Source organism: Colossoma macropomum, unplaced genomic scaffold (genome assembly GCF_904425465.1).
Source record: "Colossoma macropomum unplaced genomic scaffold, Colossoma_macropomum, whole genome shotgun sequence".
Lineage (NCBI taxonomy): Eukaryota > Metazoa > Chordata > Actinopteri > Characiformes > Serrasalmidae > Colossoma > Colossoma macropomum.
This window is the reverse complement of record NW_023494803.1, coordinates 22575234-22588414: the sequence shown is the minus strand read 5'-3', so window position 1 is coordinate 22588414 and position 13181 is coordinate 22575234. Positions and strand designations below refer to the sequence as shown.

General features: G+C 40.9%; 1 protein-coding gene across 8 annotated transcripts in view; it reads left to right on the top strand.

Moving 5' to 3' along the window:
- dnmt3ab (DNA (cytosine-5-)-methyltransferase 3 alpha b) overlaps positions 1–13181 on the top strand; it is a 56864-nt gene that overhangs the window by 22375 nt on the left and 21308 nt on the right. For 3 of the 8 annotated variants that reach the window (XM_036592611.1, XM_036592610.1, XM_036592609.1), the window contains 2 exons: positions 4909–4955; positions 5511–5657. In XM_036592611.1, coding sequence (XP_036448504.1) covers positions 4909–4955; positions 5511–5657 — 194 coding nt within the window. Of the gene's footprint in view, positions 1–4908; positions 4956–5510; positions 5658–9855; positions 10203–13181 lie in introns of those variants that run through there. The other 5 variants (XM_036592612.1, XM_036592617.1, XM_036592616.1 and 2 more) reach the window with 5 other exon arrangements.

The following is a 13181-nucleotide window of genomic DNA, read 5'->3' as shown; positions in this document are numbered from 1 at the left end:
TTGTACAGTACTGTATTTTGGGTTAACCCCTTGGATGTATTTCATTTTTCAAGCCTAATAATGCTGTGAGTAACTGTCAATGTCAGTAAAGTATAGCACCGGCAACTCACTGTCTGTGACAGTGTGTCTTACCTTAGACCACTGAGTATGGACATAATACAAATAAACACCAGAAACAGACATTTTACAATGTCTTGGGAATACTCTATTGCCGTCGGTTGCATAGAGCAACAATCAAAATGTAAAGCTCTCCATTTCACTGTCCAGTCTAGAAACAGGTGATAAAGTGTTTTCCATAAACTCAATCCATCTCCCAGCACTAACCAGCCCCACCAATAGACCAAAAAGCTGAAGCGCCTCTAACAGTTAATTTTTGTAATCCAGGTCTGTCCTTGTAAAACTTCCATCTCTGATGTAAACTAAACAAAAAAAGCTTTTTCTTTTGTAAAAATTCTTTTCATCACCAAGCACAGTATGTTTTTTTGTCATTTTTAGTTTAAGTTTCATTTAAAACTCATGTTGTATCGCTGTAGAGAAGACGAACCAGTAAGTGCCTGAGGCACAGTTGTTTACAAACGTAAGAATTTAGATAGTCTAACATGCTGTTAGTGATCAGAAATCTCTGTAATTGTTTTACATTATTTACATAACCAGCAGAGTTTGTTGAAAAAAATCTTTCTTTCCCCTTTTAGAGTTCCACAGCAAGTGTCAGGAGCCCAGTCAGTTTGTCGCTTTGATGTTGTAGAGAGAACTATGAATCATTTAAGATGCTTCATGTATTCAGGATAACACACTAATAAATAGCTTAAGGCCATTAAAAATAAGCTCTGGACAAAAATAATTTTTGGAAGTTTTTAAATATGCATCTTCACAAATTTACAGTATAATGAGTAATTAAATTGTATTAAGTTATGAGTGTCTCGCCAACAATGCATAACCCAAATAGCCGTGAAGTCAGTACAGCAATGCAACTTTCCCATAGAATTAAGGGAAAATTAACATGTTGGTGTGAAGATGTAGCCTAAGTTAAATGAGCTCCATTGAGTGGTTGTCCATCCTTCTCATGCTTCTTATGCCCTGCTTAGCACTGTCCTATTGCTCATGAATCATGAATCATTGTAATAGACCTGCTAGCTTTTCAGGTCACTAGAAATAGTATCCTCTGACTAACCCCTGCCTGCCCTTCTGAAACCAGCCAAAACAGAGCTGTTTAGAATTGAACTACATCCTTTTATGTGAGGACTTAAGGAATGTAAATTAACTCATGGCTCAAGTGCGTAAGCACAGAACTGTGAAGCATTAGACATGAGACAGCACAGTTTAACTGGTCAGACTTACTAACTTACATGCATCATAAAACATATTTAATCCTTAGAAGGAGTCATTTAGATGTTGAGGCTTTACCTATATCACTTTTTCAAGATTGCTTGTGTTCTTGAATATTCTAAAATCACCTTGAAGGTTTTTTATTGATAACAAATTGATTACTTGTGTGGTTGTTGTGATTACAGTTCCTTTCTTGTGCATTTTCTAGGGAACTTATGCAAACCTTTTTTCAGTACTGTATAAATTTCTATACAGCTAAATCACACAGTTAGTCACTCTAGATTAACAAATCTGATATGAAGACCAGCTTAGCTAGTGCAGCACTTATCTAAACAACATAGTGCAAACAACCTCAAGGGCTTAAACTTTTCCCAAACAGTGCGTCGCAAACAACTTTGGTTGAATTCTAAAAGTTGGTTCGTTAAGATTAATGAGTGGCCTAGCTGCGGATGTCTTCGGCACAAGCGGTCCAGTATGCTCGTTGTTAAGGTTAGCGTGCAGCGGGTGGTGGGGGTGGGGAGGGGATGGGCTAATAGCAGGCAGCTGTGGAGGCTCAGCAGGACGAGCTGTAGGGTCAGGGGTGTGAGCGCAGCCAAAGTAAACCTGGCCTCCCTCCATACTCATCACCACTCTGGCTGACACTCCTCAACCTCCCCGCTCCCTTTAGCCTCCAACCGCAACCTTCTCTTCACAAGGATGATTCCCTGTCAAGGGCTACGTTTTCATTACAAGCCTTATTGCTCATTTCCGTTTTTTTTTTTGTTCAGATTTGATCTGATCTTTCTGCCTCGGCGGTTCACATTTGTGTTTAAGTGACCCATATCTGTCATTAGTGTGAACACGTGTCTCCGCCCTCGAAGAAGCCACATACACATATTTTATCAACAAGTTGACATGCTACCAACACTGGTTGGTGATTACAGTGATGTCTGCATGTGCTGTGCAGTGTAAAGTAGAAAAACTAACACTTTAAGATTAAAAAGAACTTTCTTGTCACAAGTGTACAATGTAATGAAACAACATTTCTCCACGGCCTCAGTACAACGTGCAAGACCGGGCCTGTGTTTACGGAACCACACAGTACAAGAGAACGAGGCTCTACAGTATACCCATAGTACAACATGAATTCCGATCTGCCTTTAATTTCTAAGTAAATGGGAATGTGTTAATATTAGAGGTGTAACAGCTCAACCCTTCTATGTGTTGGTTTGGCATTCAGTTTAATTTTTTTTTATTGCACTCAGTTTAATGTAAGATGTGCAAAACTGAATCCAGCAGTCTTTTCAAAAAGAGAAAAAATTAAATTACTTTTAAAACTTCCTATTTTACAACACTGTTGTAGAACAAACTGCAAAAATAAAAACAAGTGAAATAAATGTAGACACCGGCAAGTAGATTAAAATCATCAACAGGAATAATTCATGTAAACATCAAGAGGTAGAGCAGCTGTACCAGTCAGCAAGTATAAAACATGTTAACAGCGAGCAAATTAAATGTAAACATCAACAAGTAAAATAAATCTTACTAATCTAACTGAGTTTTCAAGGTGTGTTTTATCAGGAACCATGTGTGTACTGAAATGTGGTGTGCTTGGAATTTCATACCATGGCTCAAGCATCTTTAACAGCGTTAAACAGAGTCCTGTATTCTTTACAGTTTGAATGGCTGCACACTACTGCATTAGAATTTATGGATTTTGGTTTTGTTTCAGAAACGTTACATCACTAATTAATATGTATGCAATGTAAGACCAGTGAAAGTTGCTGATCGGATAAGATCTGCTTTTTTTATTGTTGTCTCCGATTTTGTCCTAATTGTTGTTTGTTCTGACACCCCCTTGACTGTGAATGGTGGGTGTGTTTTATTATCCGCCCGGCACATGTGCCGGTTGTGCCATGTGGCTGTGGTTTCCACTCCATTTATAAGTGACAGGTGATCTGGTATATGCTGCTTTTGCTGCACAAAAGCTCTGACTCAGTTGTGAAGTTGTGTCATATCATAACAAGTGGCACGAGTAAGTCATTGACAAACCCTGGTGAGGAATGGTAAAATTTTATGTACTTTCTGAAGCCACAAGTAAAAAATTGTCCTCAATAAGGACAACTACAATTGTCTCTATTGACATTCTTATTTTATTTATAGAAAGGCTATGCAATAATTTACATGAGAGCTGGTACATGCCACCCACACTCTATTTATATTGGTTTCTCCACCCTTGATGTGATGTAAAAAAGGGGCGAGCTGGCACAGGTAAATGGGGCGTAAACACTGTGTCATTTGTTCTGAGACTCCACCTGACTGTGATTGATCCTAATCACCACTTTGTTTGTTCTGAGACTCCCCACTGTGATTGGTCCTAATCACCGCATTGTTTGTTCTAACATATTCCCTGACTGTGATTGGTCTTAATGACTGTGTCATTTGTGAGACCTCCCCTTGATTGCGATAGGTCCATTGCACCGAGTGAGCTTCTAGCGGTGGTGCACAAACATACACAAAGAACGAGGTATACTTAACACAGCGAGTTTGGCTGTAGTTTGATTTTTAGTTCCTTAAGGTATACTGCTGCCTTTAAATTTAAGTTGTATTTAGGCCAGAAGTTGATTTTGTGCCCTCCCTCGCCCCGTAATATGCTTCCTTAATGAGACCTTTTTCCATTTCATCCAGTTAGTCTGATGCTTCAGAATGTGCTGTGAGTGTTAAGTGTTGCTGCTCTTCTGAACCTGAAGCCCCCATCTGGTCACATTCTGTCCTTTAGGTTTGCATAGAGTGACCTGAATGATATATCTGGAGTGAACACTTACATGTGGCTATAACAATCTATTGCAATTAGATTAGTGCCACGTTTTATTCACTAAGGGCATATTATTGAAATTGCATTTTGAAGCTACTGCACTGTCAGTGTCATCATATGCAAGTAATGATGGTGCAGTAGCTTTAGAAGGCTCAGAAGGCTGAATTAGCTCCAGAATGACTTTTCCATATATTCTCAATGGAGCATTAAAATGCCAGAGCACCTCAAAGGCTGCTGGGCAAGGATTTTGCTTATAGTCAGCAGAATATGAAATAGAGTAGCTGCTGCGTGTAATATAGTCTACACACGCAACACTGGGCCTCCCTGCGTAATGTAAATAATCAGGCAATCCCTTTATGATTCTATTTGAAATATTTTTAAGTTATTGTTCTGTATTTCAAAATGACTGTTATCTTTAACCAAGTATGACAATTAATAAACTGTGCTGTTCTGTGTTTGTGTTTGGTAATTAGTAATTACAGATATAACTTTTGAGCAGCTCAGTTATGAGCCTGGTGCGCTCTGCTTCTATTCTCCACTGGTCTTTTAACACTGATCTTTTCTTTTCGTCCTCTAGTATCTCAGTGTGCATGTATAGATTGAGACATTTATGTCCATGCGAAGCTGTTTTTAATAGTTCTTCTTGGTACACTTTCCAATATATGTAATAAAAGCTGCTAGGAGACATTACACATCCTAATAGATATTGATTGAATTTAATAAGGTCCGGGTTATAAAGAGCTTTTTGAGGTAATTATTTCTTCCTGTGTGGTTGTGTATCTCTGTAGACGTCGAGCACAAGGAGGACGAAAGTGGAGACTTCTTGAAGAATGAGGTATGCAACTTTCTCTGTGTTGTCTGTTTGTCCTCTGCATGTGAGTATGTCTGTATATATGTTCCAGTACATTCCTTCTTTGTCAAAAGCTCAATTGTCTGCAATTAAGACAGTCTCCAGTTACAGTTGCATTTACAAAGCCTCTTTCCTGATACCGCATAGTTGTGAAAGAAATGGTACCCAAATGGCGACTAGATTTGAAATATCAAATACACTTGGTCCTCTGGATGGTCCCATTCTTCCACAAGCAGTGGCTGGCTGAAGGGACAGAGAGAGCCAGGGACACTCTTTGATTAGAGTGTACCTCACTATCTGAGTGTGCACTCACACACTCTCCGTTCTGCCCAGCTCTTGGGTGTGTGAGTCAGCCTCCCTTTTCCTCAGTAGCCTCCCCGCCCCCATCCCTCCAACAAACAAACTCTGCCCATATCGCTCTCTAAGAAACTGCCTGCTTCCTTCCCTCTTTTAACGATAGCACAAAGAGATAAGCTGAGTGAATTAAACAAGCGGTTAATTTTTTTTTTCCTTTTTCTTTTTATTTGTCCCTTTAAACAGGGAGCTCGAGGCAGGCTCCGTGGGGGAGTGGGCTGGGAAATCAGCCTGCGGCAGAGACCCATGCCCAGAGTAACCTTCCAGGCGGGTGACCCTTATTACATTAGCAAGAGGACCAGGGAGGAGTTGCTGGCCAAGTGGAAGATGGAGGTGAGTACCGCTGCTCGCCACTGTCCCACAGCAGAAATGATAGGGAGTTTAGAGACTCAGGTCAAGCTATGGTCAGAGAGGGGTCCATTTGTAGAGAAACCTCTCAATGCAAGAGTGCTGATCCAAGATCAGATACACTCTGTCCATATGCTAGGTCGTTAAGATTTGTGAGAAGTGAAAATTGATCTTAGATCAGCATTTTTAGCCTGATATGTTGGCTGTGTACAACCCAAAAGCGAGCAGGGGATTGAGGGAAAAAAACCTTGCAAAAGCCAAGTGTATTTGATGAGTCATCTGATATCTCATGAAGGTACCATTTATTTCATGAGCAGATTTGCTTTACTGCTTGCCTTTTAGATTTCAAGCACATTGCTTTGCTCAGCTCTGTCTTTGATTCACATTAGATTTGTGGAGTGATTGTTATCCATTGCACACTGTATGTCCAAACGTATCCAGACACTTTTAATTAACTAATTCACCTATTTTAAGGTGCACCAATTGCAAACAAGGGCACACAGAACTTGTATAAACTCCATAGAAAAGCAATGCCAACAGAATAGGACACTCTAGAGCAGCCGCTCATGAGCCTAGGGCCCAGACACACCAAGCTGACAAGGAAGAACTAGCAGCAACTAGCAGGCCTTCCGACACCTTCCGTTAGCTCACTGTCACCTCTTGTCGGCAGTAAAAAAAAAATTGCACTTGAACATACTGTGAAGCAGCTGATGATAGGCACATGCGTACTTAATGCACCTGCATGAAATAAAAGAACTTTGTGTAGCAGGAGCTAACAGTAGTCTGTGAAAATGCAACATGTAACAAGAGCAATTAGTTGTCTTCAAATGTCTGTATTTAAACTAAACCTAGTATGCGAAAGTAAACCACCATTTACTTGGCTCTGGGTGAGTAAAAGGGGTATAATTTAAAGGAATGTGTTTTAAACAGCAAAATAAAATAATATTCAAAATTATATGACAAAAAAGTCAATAAAATGACTGATTATCCTGTGCTTTATTTTATTCTATTGTTTTATCGGAGCCCCATCAGCGCCTTTGTGTTTATTCATAACAATATTAAATATTTTCTCGTTGGCAATATGATATTTGTATTATACATCCTGTTTGTTTAAAGATTGGCATGTTCAAATAGCAAAAATAGTTAAAATGGCCATCGTAGAGCATTAATCAGGCCTGAAATTTTGGTCTGAATCTGAATACAGCCTGGTAATTCGTTGTCTGAGCCCACCCGACATGCAGCATCACATTTTAAGTCCGAGCCTGACCCAAGCCCGACAAAATTATATCCCAACCCTACCCATCCGAACCATTTTGTCATGTTTTGAGTCCAAAACTGACTTGAGTACAACAAAATTCAGTCCAAAAATGTGTGGCCTGTCATCACCAAAAGTGCCGCATAAATTGGACAGTGTGTTACCATGCAGTGACAATGATAGCCGTCATTAGATCATGGATAAATAAAATATAAAACAATATAAAATAATATACTATAATAAAACATTCAGCTCTCAGAAATGAAGCTTGAATTCTGCTTTAACAAGTTGATTTGCAAAAATAATGCTTTTGAACAGCTTCTCAGTCTTTTTTTTAGTCTGAATAAACTTTCCATAATTGCACTGTTGCTATTACTAATGCTGTGTAATGACATAGCAAGATTTTATCCTTTACCTGTTTAGATTGTGGGCCTCATGGGGCTTGTTGCTCAGTGGGTAACTTCAGCATCCCAGATTAAACAATAACGTAGGTAGCTAAAGTAGTGAGGAATAAAGAAAGGAGACAAACTAAAGCAGGCAGAAATGCAGGGTAAAACGTGAAATGTGAACCTGACCTAAAGCTGACGTGTTTGAGAAATTATGAACCTGACATGAGCAGTCAGGTCCTGTTGGGTTCACACAAATATTTCTAACCCTTTGGTAGTGCAAAAATTGGTATTTGCACTGGCATTGAAAAATTCTCTCTTTAAGAGTGTCGTTTGCTCGCTTTGCTTGCTTTCGTTTCTCACTGCATGCACCTATGTGCTCTCTCAGATGGCCGAGCACCGATGAAGATTTGTCAGTTGTTCTTAACAACCAACAGCCAATGGTCAGCTTTGTGCGTTAGGTTAGGGCTGTAAGATCAGCTAGATGCCCCCCAGCATTAATCTGTGGAGACAGTGGAACTGTGTTCTCTGGAGTGATGAAGCACTATCCAATACTTTTGGGATGAATTAGAATAGCACTTGTGACACAGAGCTAATTGTCCAATACCAGTATTTGCCCTCACTTAATGCTCTTGTGGCTAAGTGCAATCAAATTCTCGCGGCAGTGTTCCAACATCTAGTTTAGCCTTACCTGGAAGAGGCTGTAGAGGCTGTGACTGCAGCAAAGAGGGGAACAAACTCTATAGTAATGTCCTTGATATCAGAAGAAACATTGTCTACAAACTTTTGGACATATAGTTTATCTCACATTGAAAAAAGTAATTACTTGATTCAGATTCACACATCGTTTCCAGAAGAGTAAAATATGTTACATTAGCATAGTTTTGTCTTACAGTGTACATATTTTTGGCAGTGGTTGCATTGATGTAATAGTCGTGGTATTAATGCGGAAAAGATCTGCACATTTGAATCAAGTAAGCTCAATACATAATGTTTATTCAGTGTTCTATAATTGATTTTGTAATTGATCAAAGTATTACTCTGTATACTGTGAACTGCAACTGGAAGTCTTGTCTATACAGCAGTGATGGAGTTAGTATAGTGCAAGTAAACATCTAAATTGTATCATTTTCCCATCTGTCTTGATGTCAATTAGTTATGCATTCTAAACACTACAGTAGGACTAAGCTGCCCTCCTTGCCGATGATGACAGACAAGTGGAATAATTGGAGATCGATAAATGGACGACACAGTGGGGAAAAACAGATGCTTAATCATCATTAAGCTTTCATTTTGAGATGATCACCGGACAAGCTAGACTTTTTATTTCCGTAGTCTTTTTCCCTTTTTTTCTTCACCTTGGAGAGCCAATCAAGTGTGCGCAAACCAGAAGCAGGAAAACTTGTACATCTGGTCCGCATGTGGAAAGGAGATGGACGAGAACACTGACCTAACGTGATATTTGTCATATTTGAGAGCAACCGTTTTCGTTTCACGCCAGGGAGCGTGTTCCGTGTGCTGCAGCCAGTCACTTGTGAAACAGAGTGTCTTTGCAGTCTCCTTGCTGGCGGCAGACATTTCTCCCCCTGGTAATGTGGTGTACAGCGAGAGCCTCTGTGTTACATAATGTTCTGTTTCCATGGCAACCAAATGGGGCCTACCATTCGATTGCTGCCCCCCCCACACTCACTCACACACACACACACACACACACACTTGCCCTCCTTTACCCCTCTTCAGTCCTTTCTCCTGCTCCCTGCCCAAGCAGGATTGGTGAGAAGCCATGAAAGTGTCAGAGGGGCTGGAAATATTGCCAAATTAGCAGGATACGCAGTTGTCTCGTGAGTGAACATCGTAAAATTCCAGCAGAACAGCCGTCCACATGTAGCTGGAATTCTCTGTTCTGAGTCAAAGAAGTCAGAGAATGTCCCCTCCTTCTCTCTGAATAAGCATTTTGTGGAAGAACCCATATTTTAACACATTGTTTACTCTGTTGTCCTAAGATAGCTCCAGATTTTCATTCTCTGCACACCACCAAGCTCTAAACAATTCAGTAAGAAACAATGCTGGACTGGGAATCTTAAGGTACTTCCTTTTCACAGAAGGTGAAGAGTTGCGTGTATTGGACTTTAAACTTTAAGCTTTGTTCAACTGGTAGAGGTGATTTAAAATGGGTAGCATGTAATGGATTAAAACACTGCCTTGCTTTCGCTTTGCGAGAGAAGAGGATCTTTTTTTTTTTTTTATAAGTGCCCAGCATTACTGTCGATTCCTCTCTCCCGACCCCCCTCCTCCTCTTTTCCCTCTCCACTCCTCCTCCTCCCTCCTCTCAGCTATGGAAATTAACTCAGTGCTATGGATATGAGGGTGAAGATGAGGTTTGCAGCAAGTTTCCAGCGTTGCTTGCAAGGCAGCCCTCCTGGCTGCCTGCCAACATTTTGCAAGTCCTCTCTAGCCAACCAGAATTCCTGTCGACAACCACCTGACCCTGAATTCCCAGACAAAGAAATGTTCATGCTTTCTATTTTTTTCCCTTTCTCTTTTTTTTCTTTTTCTTTTTTTTTTTTTGGAGCGGACTCCTCTAACCCGAGAGTGGGGGCAAGGAAAAAAACGGAGAGTCACACGTTGGATTTAAAGTGCCGAGCGCAGGCGTGTGTGGGTAAGGTCGGCTGTGTTGTTTGTTGTTGATAGCGCAGGGGGACGGTGTGCACGTCTGAGTAGGCTTTGCTGGACGAAGGAATTATGCTGACTTCAGGTATTTCCAAGAGACTTGTTACGGACCATCTGCTTCGGGCGGCTTAAAGGAAACCCGTCTCTTTCAAACCCCGGAGAGGAGGGAGCACAGGCGTTCGCCGGAGCCCACAGGAAAAAAAGTAGTTTTGCTTGACTGTATGTTATTTCAGGGGATTGCTGCATGCTCAAAGTATTTCCTGTTTTAGTGTCTCTGCTGCAGTTTCTTTACTCCTTTTTTCCTACAAACTATTTTGAAGTTGCTGTTTTATGTTTTTTAGCACTGTTGCTTGACAGTGCATGTTCTGGTGTTTGTGTGAAGCAAAAGCTGCAAGAACTGATGTGTTTATCCTTAAGCTAAGTAATACAGACAGTAGTTTTTTGCAAGAAAATAGTGCTTTTATTGTTGTTGTTGTGGATTTAAGCAATGCTGATAGGCTTATCTCTAGCTCTGGGTTCCGGGACGAAACGTTATAAGCATGTAAATATTGGCTTTCGTCCTGGCTTGCGTCGAAACGGAAATGTGGTGCCTGTCTTTTTAAGAATATGCAAATGGCGAGAATGAACCGAGTGAACCCGAATGGCGTATGCGCGCTGCACGCTGCTGGAGCTCGAGCTGTGGGTCAAGGCTACAGCCACAAACGTGGCCAGGCTTTTAGCGCTCCTCCAGTATTTTTAAGCCTAATCTTTTGCCAATTAATCCACAGTTATCAGGGAAATGACAAGCCTTTGAAGAGGAAGCTGATTTCTTTGAACGATAGGAGCAGGGAAAATGAGAGAGCGTGTTTGAAAGGGCCTCTTTATTAGGGCTGCATTTGGACTCATTTTTGCATTGGCTGACCTCTGTAAAGCTTCTAATTGCTGTAGCACTTTAAAGGACCTTACACAATAGAGGCCAGATGCATCCTCCATCCTGTGCTCTCCAGAGGCTAAGAAGTGAGAGGGCTTTGTTCAGCCTCTCAAAAAGGTCACGACAAAATAAATGCGATTGTCACACGGCGATGATGGCCATTCATACACCCGAACTGCAGGAATGTCACATTTCAATTTTACGCTGCTAGAATCTGTCAAGGGGGCCTTCCTCGTATTGTATTGTTCTTTTAACACGGATAAACTCTTTGGCGTGCGTGGTCATGCTTGGCCTGTTATGCACTAATCTTGTCATCTTAAAAACCTGTGTCTAGTTTTAATTCATGATAATCACTCATGGAGGGCGCATATCTTATATGTCCTTGCACTGTCCCAACAAAGGCTCGGATGACCATTATTGTTTAGTGGGTGATTGCACAATAGGTCCAATTTTATGTAATTAAGAGTGGTTAGGGGCAGACATTTATAGAAAAGATCACTAGCTGATAATGGACTTACACCTACACCACAGGAGAGAAAGGTTTCTAGGTATTTTATCTCAGATATGCTTTATCAAAGCAGACTTTGCTTTTAAAAAGAAGCAGCATTTGCAGAAGAAGGCTTGCTGTGCTGCTCATTTTGTTTAGACCACGAGCATGTCAGACATTAATCAGCGGACAATCAGTATCCAAGACGTGCTGTAATCTCGTTGTATTATAATGTTCTAGTACAAGTCGCATGTGGCATGAACAGTGGAGTTCACAATGCATTTGGAAAAAGATTAATCTCACTGCATGTGCTTTTTTCCTTCTTCTGTTACTACTAGAATCCTTGGACCTGTTAGTGCTGGCCACTGTGAAATTACAGTGATGGGCCTCTGTCAGAACCAACCTTCAGTGCCTGTATGTGTGTGGAGTATTGCCTGAGGGATGTTCTCTTCATCCAGAGAGCAGACTTTGCGCCATTATCAGAACCGGTTGCTCCTCTTACTTTCTTGGGCCTTTCATCTCTGCTACTGGCCGATGGGCACATAGAGACAGGAGACCTCTTTAACCTCTCTAGTTATGGTTTCGGCGAGTCTCCTTCTTCTGTTCGAGCGCAGTGCAGAAAAGTATTGTTATTTCTCAGTTGTTTTCATAGCTCTCCCACCAACCGTCCTGTAACGCTTTCTTCTTCTGTTAACCCTTACAAGTCGAGAGTTACTGTTGTTGTTTTTCTCTTTAATTTAAACACAGTTACATGAATACATAGCTCATGACATTGGTATGCAAGGAATTAGCTTTACATTTAATTTACCATTTTCATGAAAAAGTTTGATTCAACACTTAAGACTTCTTCTTTCTTACTATTTTAAGCAACAACAAAAAAATTTTCATCAAATTAAAAAATCCTGTTCTACATACAGACATAAATGTGCAATCGATTGAAAGTGTAGAATCCTTAGTGACTAATAACAGAAAAGCACAACATCCTTTTGTTATTGCTGTCTTCAAACTGTTTAGTAAGTTTGAAATTACATAGGTTGAGCCTCCCTAGCACATGCCAATTCTGTGATAGAGTGGGTTCTGCAGTGTTTTTAGCTTGCTCTCTGTCTTGTGTACGACCTGTGGCACATATGTGTTGATCTTGTCGAGGCTGTCAGTGGTGTGTGTGCGTGTGTAACTGATAAAGACTGTACTGTACTGTACTTCCAGAAGCCTCCCCGCTCCACCCCTCCTCCCCCTCCTCTCCCGTGATTTGGAGTGTCAGGCTCTCTCTGCAGTGAGGCCCCCGAAAAGGGGCATTTACAACTGGGAAAAAGTCCAGAAACAAACCTCGACTTCTTATAGTCGTCCCGCTCTCCTCCCCTCCACCCCTCTCCCGGCGTTTTTGGGAGAGTCAGTTTTCTATTGATTTTCTAGATAAATAACCCCTTCCTGTCCCCCTCTGGAGAAAGTAGGCAAGATGAGATTCCTCCTTCCACTTCATTTCAAAATACAGTACATGCTTCCTTACCAGTATCCTAACCATTATGGTTACAGTTACATTTTTTGATTCCTAAAAAGGCAGAATCATATTAATTACATTGAATTTTGACAGGCTTTAATCTTGGCCCTTCTGAAGTGAAACTGTATTTTCCAGATGTTTGACTTCCTTTTTTCTGTTTCTAGGCCAAGGGCAGCTCTCTTTACCTTCTTTATTCCCTCCTGATTCTGCCTGTTTCATTGTTCTGACTGTAAATTGTGTACATTGGGAACAATCAAGATGCATGCCTAGGAGGCTCAGTCAGCAAAGGGAGCCCCGGCAAAT